Source organism: Propithecus coquereli, unplaced genomic scaffold (assembly GCF_000956105.1).
Source record: "Propithecus coquereli isolate 6110/MARCELLA unplaced genomic scaffold, Pcoq_1.0 Scaffold299, whole genome shotgun sequence".
NCBI classification, from domain to species: Eukaryota; Metazoa; Chordata; class Mammalia; order Primates; family Indriidae; genus Propithecus; species Propithecus coquereli.
The window spans coordinates 3,560,340-3,573,331 of NW_012148607.1; the positions used below are offsets into that span (position 1 = coordinate 3,560,340).

The following is a 12,992-nucleotide window of genomic DNA, read 5'->3' on the forward strand; positions in this document are numbered from 1 at the left end:
ACACTCGTCACCAGGCTTTCTCACCTCCACAGCCCTGTGCTGCCCTGCTCCTGGCACCCAGCTCCCCTCCCCCAGCGTCTTCATGGCAGCTCTGGAGTCACACGGCCCTCGCTCAAATCCTGGCTCTGCCACTTCCTCGCTGTGTGGCCTTGGGAGGTCACCAAACCTGTCCAAATCTCAGTTTTTCATCTGTTAAATCGGGGTTGTTACAGTACCAACCCGGTCATAAAGATGAAGTGACACAGTGCTGCATGATTCACTAAGAACGGTGACAGGCGCTCACCGTCACTGCCACTGCTGGCAAGTGGCAAGACAGAGCTTAGGGGGTCCTGTTCTCAAGGCATTTACTGTCTGCGTGGGGAGATAAGATGCGTATGTGTGTCTGGAGAAATACAAAAAATAACACGGCATGATCCCAGAGATGTTCCGTATGAAGAGACTTGTAAATATGTTAGGTTCCAAAAGTTCTTAGGTTGTTGGATCTCAAAAGCACATGGTCCCAAACCAAAGCAAAACAGAAAAACTAAATAGGGCACCATAAAAATAAAGCTAGAATTCATTATTTGGTTTCCAGGCTAGCCTTCTAAATGCTTTAATCCCTAGTATTGTAATGCTGTACTCTTGTAATAAAAAAAAATAATATAAGCCAGGTGTGGTGGCTCACGCCTGTAATCCTAGCACTTCAGGAGGCTGAGGCAGGAGGCTTGCTTGAGGCCAGGAGTTCGAGACCAGCCTGGGAAACACAGCAAGACCCCCCTGGGCAAGGTGGTGAGCACCTGTAGTCCCAGCTACTTGAAAAGCTGAGGCAGAAGGATCACTTGAGCCCAGGAGTTCGAGAACAGACAAAAACTCCTGCTCTCATAGAGGACAGGTGACAAAATAACTAGGCCAAATAGCTTGACAGAGGCTCCAAGTGCTGTAGAGGGAAATACAGCAGAGGAGGGGAGGGGTGCCAGGCTGCGACGTGGGCTGCAATTTTCAGCAGTGTAGCCACAGAAGGCCCCCTGGAGAAGAAGACACCTGAGGAAAGACTCGAAGGAGTTGAGGAGGGAGGGAGCTGTTCAGACAGCCCAGCTATACAGCATGTGGGGTCCAGTACAAAGTGAAAATACGAGGCCCCTTGTTCACATGTGTTAAGAATTTGGAGATGGTGATGGCAGGGCATTACCCCAAGCACAGACTCTGTGTGACTGCGTGGGTCATGCACCAGTGTGTACATGTGAATATTTGGGGAGAGAGCACCCCAGACCAAGGGGACAGCATGTGCAAAGGTCCTGGGGGGGCATGCCTGGCATGTTTAAGGGACAAGGAGGCCAGTGCTGCTGGAGAGGTGAGTAAGAGGAGGAGGAGAGGCAATGAAAGGGATGGCAAGGCAGGGGACAATGGGTCGAGTAGGGCCTTGTTGCCACAGTAAGGGGCTGTCGCTTTTCCACAGTGAGAGACAGGAGCCACTGCAAGGTTTGGCACTGAGGAGGGACTATCAGAGTGCCCCTACAAAACCCTCAGAGGCTTCCCATCGCCTTCATGGCTTCTTACACTCAGGTCCCTTCCTACCCCTCACCTTCTCTCTGCCCGTCCCCGCTGTTCCAGCCTAACTGAGTCACCCACGTGCCCAGGCTGGGCCCTGCCATTTCCTGACCCCCTGCCCTGCTGCTGCTGCTCCCTGAGCCTGGCACACTCTTCCACCCCTCTTCACCCATCTCCTCCCTTTCCTCAAACCGCAGCTCCAGGCTCACCTCTTCTGGGACGCCTCCCACCCATGCCTCTCCCCAGGGGACTGAGACGCCCCCTTGGCATGCCTGCAGCACCCTGTACTTATCTCTGCCCTAGACCTTCCCACCCAGAGCAGTCCTGCTTGTCTCTTGCACCCTCTTCCTTGAGGGCCTGGACGATGCCCTGAAGGTCTGCATGCCCAGCACCCAGCACAGGGCCTGGCTGATTGGGAGAGCATGGTTGGTGTGGCATAGGGCGCCGGATGGAGCCACCCAGAGGGGAGGAATTGGGTCCAGTCCTTGCTCGGCACTCCACTGCCTCCCTCAGTTCACTGGAGAGGGGGCAGAGTAGTGCAGGTGACATGCTCACCGAAGGCTTCCTGAGCTGACACCTAATAGGATGAGGAAAGGGCATTCCTGAAGGGAAAAATGCCCGAGCAAGGGCCTGGGGTGGCCCGACCAGGCACAAGGAGACCACCCAGGCCCAGGGTGTGGCCTCCAAGAGCCCTTGAGGGTCCTGGGGGAGGCTGCAGAACTCGGACTTGTGTCCTGCTCCCCAGGGGCTGCAGCAGGCGGGGGGTGCTGGGCCCACGGGGGCCCCCACCTCACACAAGCTGGCCACTGGGACCTCATGACAAGGGAGGGAGCCGTCAGGCCGGACCCTGGGCCTTGGGAGTTTGTTGCTGGGCAGTGGGGGCTGGCCCTTAGCGACAGTCTCCTCTCCCCAGGCTCTACGTGCTAAAGCTGTCAGACGACATCGGGAACTTTGGGGAGGTGCGGCTGCCTCTACTCGGCTGCCTCGGTGTCTCCTGGGTGGTCGTCTTCCTCTGCCTCATCCGGGGGGTCAAGTCTTCGGGGAAAGCAAGTATCCTTCCGCAGCAGGATCTGTGCCCACTCAGAAGACCCTGCCTCCCCTACCTGGGTTGCGCGTGTATTGGGGGAGGCTGGGAAGGGAGTGAAGGGACACGGGATGGGGAGAGGGACCAGAGGGCCGGTGGTGGTCGGGGGCCAGGGGCGTGGTGCTCAGGGTGGGGAAAGCCCAGAGGAGCCCACGGAGCCCGTCTTGTACCCAGGTGGTGTACTTCACGGCCACGTTCCCCTACGTGGTGCTGACCATCCTGTTTGTCCGTGGAGTGACCCTGGAAGGAGCCTTCACGGGCATCATGTACTACCTAACCCCACAGTGGGACAAGATCCTGGAGGCCAAGGTGGGTTGTGGAGGGGGGCCCGAAAGGTGACAGGGAGGGGCCTGCCTCTGCCCACAGCTCCTCACCTGCCATGGCACCCTGCAGGTGTGGGGGGACGCCGCCTCCCAGATCTTCTACTCGCTGGGCTGTGCATGGGGCGGGCTCATCACCATGGCTTCCTACAACAAGTTCCACAACAACTGTTACCGGTGAGCTACCCCTGCCGCCTGGAGGCTGCTCATTCCCTGCCATTCTCTGCAGCCTGACGCCCGTTCCAGTGCAGCCCCCTGGCCCACCCAGACCCCCTTCCACTCATGGCCTTGGTGTCCTGGGAACACTGGGTCTGGACTGAGTCACTGGAGAATGGGGAGAGAAACTTTGGCTGGAGAGAGAAGAGGGATGGGGACAATGATGTCCCAGGGGCCTGTGAGCACTCGAGAGCCTCAGGCCCACTTAAAAACGCCCAGAGCATACTTTGGGAAGCCAAGGCAGGAGGATCGCTTGAGGCCAGGAGTTCAAGACCAGCCTTGGCAATAGAGAGACCCCATCTCTACAAAAAATAGAAAAATTAGCTGGGTGTGGTGGTATATGCCTGTAGTCCCAGCTACTCCGGAGGCTGAGGCAGGAGGATCGCTTGAGCCCTGGAGTTCGAGGTTGCTGTGAGCTATGATGATGCTACTGCGCTCTAGCTCAGGTGACAGAGTGAGACCCTGTCTCAAAAAAAGGCCCAGAGAAGACCAGAAAAGGAGCTGGGGCACCTTTGCTCCTGGAGCTTGCCCTGTTTCCATGTCTCCTCTTGGCCCCCATCAGGGAGAGAAAAGCCAACGGATCTGCTGAACTCTGCCTCTGATTTCCTCCATCAGGGACAGTGTTATCATCAGCATCACCAACTGTGCCACCAGTGTCTATGCTGGCTTTGTCATCTTCTCCATCCTCGGCTTCATGGCCAATCACCTGGGCGTGGACGTGTCCCGTGTGGCAGACCACGGCCCGGGCCTGGCCTTCGTGGCTTACCCCGAGGCCCTCACGCTGCTGCCCATCTCCCCGCTGTGGTCCCTGCTCTTCTTCTTCATGCTCATCCTGCTGGGGCTAGGCACTCAGGTATGAGCTCAGGGCTCAGGGCTGGTAGCTTGGGGGAGGGTGGGGGTGGGGCAGGCCCCTGCTCTGATGGTGGCATCCTGCAGTTCTGCCTCCTGGAGACACTGGTCACGGCCATCGTGGACGAGGTAGGGAATGAGTGGATCCTGCAGAAAAAGACCTATGTGACCTTGGGCGTGGCTGTGGCTGGCTTCCTGCTGGGCATCCCCCTCACCAGCCAGGTAAGAACCCAGTGACAGGAAGGCTGGGCCCCAGTTGCCAGGGTATATGGGGAAGGGTAGGGGCACCTAGGCCACGGGCACCCAGCTCAGCTGCCGCCCGGCCCACAGGCAGGCATCTACTGGCTGTTGCTGATGGACAACTATGCGGCCAGCTTCTCCTTGGTGATCATCTCCTGCATCATGTGCGTGTCCATCATGTACATTTACGGTAAGTGCCAAGCTCTCGGGGCCTCCCGTGCCCCAGCCCCTGGCCCACCCACCATCTTGTTGGCCTGCTGACTCCTGGTCTCTCCAGGGCACCGGAGCTACTTCCAGGACATCCAGATGATGCTGGGATTCCCACCACCCCTCTTCTTTCAGATCTGCTGGCGCTTCGTCTCCCCCGCTATCATCTTTGTGAGTTCTTTAGCCGGCCCTCCCTTCCCCTGCTGCCCCCTGGCCAAGTGTCCTTCTCTTGGGAACCAGCAAAGGGAGAGCAGGAGCTCCACACCCACAACTGTGGCCACTGGGAGGCTGAGGGCGGTTGGATGGGTGTGTGAGACTCAGAGCCACCCAGGCCTGGCCGGGTTAGGAAGGGAATGCTGAGCCCTGTGTGTGACTAAGGACACTGCCCAGGCTTAGAGGGAGAAATCGGCTGGCAGCAAGTGGAATGAGTCAGCTCTCCCTCCCTGGCGTTCCTGCCTGGAGTCCCTAGAGGGGCCTCAGCAGTCATTATTAATATCGGTGCAGCCTCTGCCTCGCTGATCTCACCTCCCATCCCTCACAGAGGAGATGCTCGGGGAGCGTGGCTGTGTGGGTGAATGCGTGTGTCCCAGAAGCAGGCCCAGGACCTGTAGAGGCAGGTTGTAGGAGGCTGATGTTGGCTCTGCATCAGGGACAACTACGTAAGCCTCCCAGCAGTGAAGGGGGCTAGTTCGGGAGGGGGAGTTCCTGCTGCCATGAACATCCAACAGCTGGGAAACTCCCATAGGGGAGCTGAATTGGTGGGAGGAACCCACCATGGCAAGGAACCAGGCACTTTCTGCACACTGTTCATATGCTAAGTCCTAACACCACTCTCCAAGGTATAATTGTTAACCCCATTTTACAGATGAGGAACCTGAGGCACAGGGATGTTAGTAATTGGCCCATGGTTCCATAGCTAATAAGAGGCAGAGCCATGACTCAGATCAGGTCGTCCAACTCAAGGCTGTGGGCTGGGCCAGCGCTGTGCTACAGGCAGCTCTACCGGAGGGAGGGTGGCCCAGGGCTAAATCCATGTGATTCAACTCCTTTCTGTCTGGGTGGGAAGCAGGAGAGAAGGGGTGATGGTTGCTCCACAGAGAAGAGGCAGGGCTACCTCTGAGTGACAGTCAGAGGGTTGGCCCAGCAGCAAGAGCAGTGTCCGGTGTCACGCTCTTGTCATGTTTCTCAGTGCCACTGGGGGCTCGGCACTGCACTTCCACTGTGGCTTATGTTTCTGAATGAAAGGTCCGTGGAGGGCTGAGGAGTGTGGGATGTTCCCAAGCCTGGCACAGGCACCGGCTCTGGCCAGTGGCCCAGCCTTGAAACAGGAGGAGCGGAAGTCTTCTGTCAGTGGGGAGTCTGGGGAGGGCAGGCACCACTGAGCAGCACCGAGCCCTGCAGGCTGTGGCCTGAGGGCAGCTCGGCAGGGGAGGGTGCTCCCCACAGTCAGAACACAATGCCGTCCTGGGGACACCCCTGGGGCACCTGCCAGGGCAGGAGGCAGCAAGGAGGCAGACACAAGAAGGCTCTGCAGGAGCGGCCTCCGCCTGGGTCTGGTGTCTCCCTGAGGTTGCAGCAAAGCAGGCAGTGCCCTCTCTGCCCAGGAAGCCAGGCTGGAGTTACCTTTACGAGGGGTGGGCTCTGGGCTCCGTGGGCACATCTGTTTTTGTGCTGTTGTGGTTCCTTTCCGGGCTTTGCTTCTTTATATTTCTGAAAAGTTCTTTCTGACAAACTCCATCTTTCTGTCAACTCAAATAATGGGTTTGTCCAGATGTAGATAGGAATCTAGTTCCATTCGGGAAACTTGTGTGCAGTGCAGTGTCCCAGGAGGGGGTCCCCCCGTTTGGATGTGGGTCTTGCACTCTAGAATTTGGTCATAAGGAAGGCCAGAGGAGCCCAAGCTCCAGGACGTGGCTGAAGGCCCAGGAGGAGGACACTGAGCCCTCCTGGCACACCAAGGCACCCCCGAGTCCCTCTGGGTGGCCGGTGAGCCACAGTCCCTCTGCCTCCTTTCACTTTTTTTGTTGCTGCGGCCACGGCTTTATTTCCCATCTCTCGGAGCATCCATAGCATAACACTCACCACTTCTAGCCTTCGGAGCCTCCCCGGGCTGAATGTCAGTCTCCACAGCCACAGATAGGCAGAGCTTCACCCTGCCCTCTTCCCCATCCCCCTCTGCCTTCTGCACAAATCCGTTCACATCGACAAATGAGACTGTGCCAGGCACCGTACTGGGCACTGGAGACCCTGAGCTGATGCAATCCCAGGAACTCCCAGGTCTGCGGGAAACATTAAACAAAGTAACTCTAAGGGATGCAGATGGCAAATGCCACCGAGAGGCCCTTCAGAAGAAGGAGACAGGGGAACCTGGGGCGCTTCTTGAAGGAGGAGGTGGCACTGGCTTAGGGTTTGACGGAGGCAGGTGCAGAGGGTGATTCCCCAGTAAATGAAGAGAGGGTGGGAAGTGCTGGGTGTAAGAGAAACGCTGAAACGATGTCGCAGCAAGACAAGCCCAAGCACTTTACAAGGTGAAAGCCTAAAGCCGGGGATTTGGCCTCCTTACCTTGCTAGGCAATAGGGAGCCACCGCAAGTCTTTGAGCAGAACTGACTGGCTCCCAGAGGCAGCAGCAGCTTGACTATTGTCTGGCCAGTTGAGGACTATGGTGAGAAAAGACCTCTCCCCTCCCACAGTGCCTTCCTGCCCACCGTAACCCAGATCCCGGCTCCACCTGCTTCTTCCACTGGCCGGATGTTGAGAGTCACCCCTGCCCTGCCTGAAATGCCTCTCGAGCTTGGGGAGCCGGAGAGGAAAGGGTGCTGATAGGAGGGATGCCTGGGTCTGAGTGGGGCTCTGGACGGGCCTCACGCCCACTCCCACTCGCCCCTTGCAGTTCATTCTCGTCTTCACGGTGATCCAGTACCGGCCCATCACCTACAACCACTACCAGTACCCGGGCTGGGCCGTGGCCATCGGCTTCCTCATGGCTCTGTCCTCCGTCCTGTGCATCCCACTCTACGCCCTGTTCCAGCTTTGCCGCACAGATGGGGACACCCTCCTCCAGGTGAGGGCTGGGCAGCGAGGCGAGGGGGGGATGGATGGGGCTTAAAGGCTCCCTCTGACTCGCCCCCACCCCTGCATCCCATGCCTACCTCTCATGCAGCGTTTGAAAAATGCCACAAAGCCAAGCAGAGACTGGGGCCCTGCCCTCCTGGAGCACCGGACTGGGCGCTATGCCCCCACCATAGCCCCCTCTCCTGAAGATGGGTTCGAGGTCCAGCCGCTGCACCCGGACAAGGCCCAGATCCCCATGGTGGGCAGTAATGGCTCCGGCCGTCTCCAGGACTCCCGGATATGAGCACAGCTGGCAGGGGAGTGGCCCCCACCACCACCCTGTGCTCCCACCACAGAGACTGGGGAGGCAGTGGACAGGTGTCACTGCCTGCCCCCTGCCACACCCTGGCCAGGAGGGCTGCTGTCACCTTGGCCACCACTTCTAGTGTGGTCATTTGTGCTCGTGTCCCCAGTGTTTACACGTCCTTTGGATGCCAAGATGGCAGCTGGGGGTGGGGGTCACGAGGGGAGGGTTGCTGGGGAGCCCAAAGCACTTTGGAGAGGTCTCGGGCCAGGTCCTCCGTGGCCTGCCTGGCTTTACATGGCCTCTGATGCCCTCGCACTCTGCCCTGAGCTGAGGCTCTGGGTAGGTCCCCACCTGTCCTCTCCTTGGGCCTCCAGCCCCATGACCAGTGTTCCTGCCCTCTGAGCAGACTCCAACCTCTGCCCAGGCAAATGTGGATCTTCCTACCTGGGGGGAGGGGGAGGGGCTGGGGGCTGCGCAGTGTTACTTGTCAGGCTGTACTGCCCAGCCCTGTTTATCTGTGTAATTATTTTTGTAAAAATTGTATTATCTGTGGTTGCCACCCCTCACCCCCAGCCTCGGGTCCAATCCGTCTTCCAGGCCTGCTTGCACCTCACTCGGCTGCTCTGGGGTCTCTGTCCCTCGTCCCAGCCCTGGCTGTCAGGCCCAGCCAGCAGAGGCCATGACCCAGCAGCCTGCCCAAAGCACTTGTTTCTGGGGGACAGGGGTGGGGGCTGCTCAACAGGAGGCTGAAGACCAGCACCCTGGGGAAGGGGACCCTGCACGACACCCTCTTCTCCCCGACCAGGCTAAAGGCCCCGTCTTCCCAAATATGCTGCCCTTGTTCACGTGCCAAATGGCCCCAGCCCATGTGCCCCCATCCCCTCTCTGGAGCCAGAGCTCCTCCTCCCAACACTGCAGTGTCTGTTTGTCCGTCTTCTGTGCCCTCTGTGCAGTGACAGCCCCCGCCAAGCCACCTCTAATCCTCTGTAGCAATAACGGTGCGCCGCCCAGCCCCACCCATCGTGCACCACTAGGATTTTAAAGTCCATAGATTTTAATGAAATTTCTATTCCTGTCTCTGAGCTGCTGCTGTGCTTTGTCTGGGTCCCCCAGGGAATGAGAGTCAGGGCTGGGATGGGACCTCTGTCTGCAGGAGAAAGGCCAAAGGCTTTGAGCATTGGGACAGATGCCCAGCCGCACAGCCCCAGATACAGGGATCTGGCAAGGGAGTGGGGCAAAGGCCAGACAGACGGACAGCCTTGGGGTCCTGGCAAGAGCTCATCCAAGACTCCAGCTGAAGCTGGCTGGGCCATGGCAGCCGAGAGGCAGCAGCAGATAGGGTGCATTCCAGCAGGAACAGAAGCCTACTTTGTGACCTGCCCTTCAGGTTGGCGCCTGGGGCACCACACTGGACACTGGGGTGGAACTTGGCCCTTCCCTGGGTCTGCACTGAAGCTGCCGTCCCCAGCGGCAGCTGGCGGCCTGGCCTCCAGGTCGGGGACAGCGCTCCAAAGGAGGTGCAGGCAGGTGGCATTGGAGAGGTGCAGCCCAAACTCCAGCAGCCCCACGGAGGCAAGGAAGGGGTCTGAGGCCCTGAGTGGAGGACCCCAAGGGCCACTGCCTGGACAGGAAAGAGGAACTATAAGGAAGTGGTGGCCTGACCCTTCAGCCCACCCTGCCTGGCCATCTACCTGCGTTGGTTTACCTGTGGTCGGAAGAGAAACAAGAAGGCCCCAGAGATGCCTGCAGCTCCTGTTCCATGGCACTCCTCTGCTCCTTTAGCTCTGGGGGACAGATACAGCTGAGTCACGGTGCCCAGCTCTTCCAGGGTGTGTGCAAGTGCAGGGCAGAGAGTAAGAGGCTGGGTGCTCTGGGTCTGCCCAGGGTCCTCACCTGCCAGGGTGGGCTCCAGGGTTGCCTCAGAGGGGTGGCAAGCCCGCAAGGACTCCTCTTCCAGGCAGCGCTGCAGGGAGAGTTGGGTCAGTGCCCAGCCTCAAGGAGGGGTGGGACAAGGGAGGATACAGAGGCCAACATCCCTAGGGCAGGGCCCAGGAATGAGCCCGTGCAGCCCCCTCAGCCCAACAGCCATGAGGGCAGCCCCCGAGGGAATTCCAGCCCTGCTGGAAAGCCGAGTTTAGTGAGATGGTGGCGGGGCCTGTACCCAGACTTAGGTGAAGAAAGGAGGCGGAAGACCTGAGGCAAATGCAGCAGGTTAGTCTGAATCTGCTGGACTTCAGCACTCAACCAGAATCCTGGGCTTCTAGGATTTCACACAAACACACAATGTGCACACGCGAGAAATGGATGCAGGAGTCACACACCTTTATGTGCACATATGTACGAAGACACACGCATACACCCAGGCAAGAAGCATGTATTTACACTCAGCAGTGAGGCTCTGGGGGAAGGCCCAGGGCTGCGGCTCACCTGCAGGATGGGGATCTCCCTCTCCAAGGTGCGACACTCCTCTTCCAGGAGGCCCCTGGGACACGAGGAGCATGGCAGCCAGATCCAATGTCGCAGAACTAAGTCTCAGCCAAGCCTGCCACATGGTCCCAGCCTCCAGCCTCACCGAGAGCCCCTCCAGCCCTTACTTTCTCAGCCCACGTTGCTCTCTGCTGCCCGACGGCTGCCCCAGCATAAACTTCCGGCCCCCATCAGTCTCTTTCTGGAGAGGATGTGTCTCCTCCTTGCTCACCTCACAGCTCCCACCCTGGTAGCCACCATCCTCTCTCTTCTGCACTGTTACCCTGGCCTGTGACTCTTCTTGCCTCCATCACAGCTCTTCCCCTGCTTAAAACCCTTTCGCCTTACATGGCTACCCTCCACCCCTACCCCGTGTCAGGATAAAATTCCTAGGGCTCTAGCCTCTCTGACATCTGTCCTTGGCTACCTCCTGGTAGCAACCTCATTAGCTCTGTAGCAACTGGCTCTGTCCTACTACTCAGACTGACACCAGGTACGACACCCCAGCACCTCAGGACCCATCCCTGTCTCCTGTCCTGTCTCCACCTCCACCTACACACACTCAGGTGCCCCTGGGCCTCACCTCAGGTGTCTGGCAACCTGATCAATGTTGGACACGTTCAGTTGGTCCTTGAAAGCGCTGAGGTCCCTGTGACTGCTGCTGGCAGATGAAATCAACATCACTCTCCCCATATTGCCCACCCCAGGACTTCAGAACACAAATACCACTTCTCCTGGACAAGTCTGTGTGTTTCCTCACAAAGGCAACATAGTATAGTGCAATGAGTAAGAGTTTGGGAGCCTGGGTTTGCAAATGCCAACCTTCACTGTGTGTGACCTCAGGCAAATCACTTATTCTTTCTGAACGTTAGTTTTCTCTTGTGTAAAGTGGGGATGTTGCCCACCTCCCAGGGCTGTGTGAGGATTAGAATAAGAAACTGTTACCATCCACTTCTTATGAACATGTATCTCATTCAGTCCCAGCTGTAAATACCACTTGCTGCCCTCCCCTTCAGCTGTCCCTACTGCTGTAGCCTCGCCCTCGCTGCTGTTCTCTAGGCCTGAGGAACAACTGCCCACTGGACATGGCCTCCTTTCCTCCCTCTTCCTGCAAAGCTCTTCTCTCTTTCATCTGCTAGAAAGCTGCTTTTCACACTACAACACCCAGGTCAAACCAGTCACTTTCTCCAGGAAGCCTTGCCTGTGCCCAGGCTGGTTGGGTGTTAGGTTAGGAAACCTCTGGGTTTCCATAGCCGTCATGTGCTGATCTCTATCACAAGTGGCTGTAAAAGGGTCCAGCTCCTCCATGGAGCTGGGGGGAACCCACCAGCTGGCTGGGACCCACTGCCAAGAGGGGACAGATCCCTCCTCTCCTACCAGCACTTTACCTGGGTTCACCAGCTCTCATCTGGACTATCTCTCGTTCTGGCAAATCACACCTGGGCTCCTCCAAGGCAAAGCGCAGGACCCTGGGGCTATACTGGACCCAAGCCTGGGCCTGGTCCCTGCAGAAGGTGCGTATGAAGGAAGCTGAGGGGCTCCTTTCAGGAAACCACAGGAAAGGCGACCGTCACTCCTTGTCAGGAGCAGGGCCAGCCCACCTGATGTCTGGGGATGGGGCCCAGGCCTGAGGCTCCCACCTGCCCTCACAGATGGCCTTGTGGCGGAGACCCTGGAGCAGCTGCCGGAGTTCCTGGCGCACGAGGTCCCTTAGGGGGGGCGACGGTGCCAGAAGAGAGGAGGGGTCAGAGATGGGGTGTGAACTGAGGGCTTGGGAGGATCGAGACTCTTGGAGCAGTGCCCGTAACATCGCCACCTGCAAGGAGAGCTGGAACGTCTTGCAACTGGGGAGGGAGGTGACAGGAGTGGGGTGGGGACCTGGGCGAGTGAAGGGTAGAGCAGACAGTAAGGTCTGACAAGACCTCGGGAGTTACCGGGCAAGGTCAGGGACCGGAGGAGGGAAATCAGACGAGCGGTGGGGCAGGCCTGGGGCGTGGCCCACCTTCTCACTCCCCACCTCCGCCCACAGCTCCAGGCTCAGGTCCACCGCCGCCTCCCCCAGAATCCTCTTCACTTCGGGCCGCTCCGGGAGCGGAACGTGCTCCTCCACCAGCTCCCACAGCGACGGGGAGTCCCGGGGCATGGTCCGCCAGCGCCACAGTGCCCCGCTCGTACCTACGCGGCAGCAGTTCAGAGCAAGCAGGGCACTTACTGCGAGCCCGCCGGTCGCCCGGGCCCCGCCCACTCAGGCCCCGCCCCCAAGCCCCACCCAAGTCCCCCGGCCGGAATTACCGCGTCCAGAGCCGCCAGTTCCTGGCGCTGTCTTTTCTGCCCCTCTCTGGCAGACTCTCAGAGGCCGCGGTTCCAGGCCACGGCGCCCCGGAGCAGGGAAGTGGAAACCCGTGTCCTATCCCGCCTCTTCCGCGCGGCCGTCACCCGGGAAACCTCGCCGCGACCCCAGGCCCCGCCCCTCAGAGGCGCCGGCCCCGCCCCTGCCACACAGGGCGCGCGGCGAGCCGGCTGCGAATGCGGAGTCCGCGGGAGCGGTGCTCGGGCGTGGGAACCACCCGGAGCCCAGACAGCAAGCACCTCCGGCCTCGGGGAAGGTGTAAGAACTGAGAAACCTGAGCCCACTCGGTTTATTGCTTCGTTGTCTCGACTGGCCCGGAGGCAGCGGCAGCGTGAAGTTTTCCCCCTAGGGCCGGCGGAGAATCAGGGCAGCC

At 59.1% G+C, this 12,992-nt stretch overlaps 2 protein-coding genes across 6 annotated transcripts in view; one reads left to right on the forward strand and one right to left on the reverse strand.

The window, feature by feature from the left end:
- SLC6A9 (solute carrier family 6 (neurotransmitter transporter, glycine), member 9) overlaps window positions 1–8,885 on the forward strand; it is a 30,283-nt gene extending 21,398 nt beyond the window's left edge. For 4 of the 5 annotated variants that reach the window (XM_012648990.1, XM_012648988.1, XM_012648987.1 and 1 more), the window contains 9 exons: window positions 2,441–2,573; window positions 2,786–2,920; window positions 3,005–3,108; window positions 3,763–4,000; window positions 4,084–4,218; window positions 4,327–4,426; window positions 4,514–4,614; window positions 7,336–7,506; window positions 7,606–8,885. In XM_012648990.1, the coding sequence (XP_012504444.1) occupies window positions 2,441–2,573; window positions 2,786–2,920; window positions 3,005–3,108; window positions 3,763–4,000; window positions 4,084–4,218; window positions 4,327–4,426; window positions 4,514–4,614; window positions 7,336–7,506; window positions 7,606–7,800 (1,312 nt within the window). In that variant the 3' untranslated portion in view covers window positions 7,801–8,885. The remainder of the gene's footprint in view (window positions 1–2,440; window positions 2,574–2,785; window positions 2,921–3,004; window positions 3,109–3,762; window positions 4,001–4,083; window positions 4,219–4,326; window positions 4,427–4,513; window positions 4,615–7,335; window positions 7,507–7,605) is intronic. The other variant, XM_012648986.1, reaches the window with a different exon arrangement.
- CCDC24 (coiled-coil domain containing 24) lies at window positions 8,840–12,455 on the reverse strand. Its single transcript, XM_012648992.1, has 8 exons — window positions 12,287–12,455; window positions 11,910–12,085; window positions 11,658–11,774; window positions 10,853–10,930; window positions 10,231–10,285; window positions 9,697–9,766; window positions 9,509–9,587; window positions 8,840–9,424 (listed from the first exon to the last, which is right to left on the reverse strand). The coding sequence occupies exons 1-8, from the start codon at window positions 12,410–12,412 to the stop codon at window positions 9,187–9,189; spliced, it is 939 nt and encodes a 312-aa protein (XP_012504446.1). The 5' UTR covers window positions 12,413–12,455; the 3' UTR covers window positions 8,840–9,186.
- Window positions 12,456–12,992: the final 537 nt, after the last annotated feature.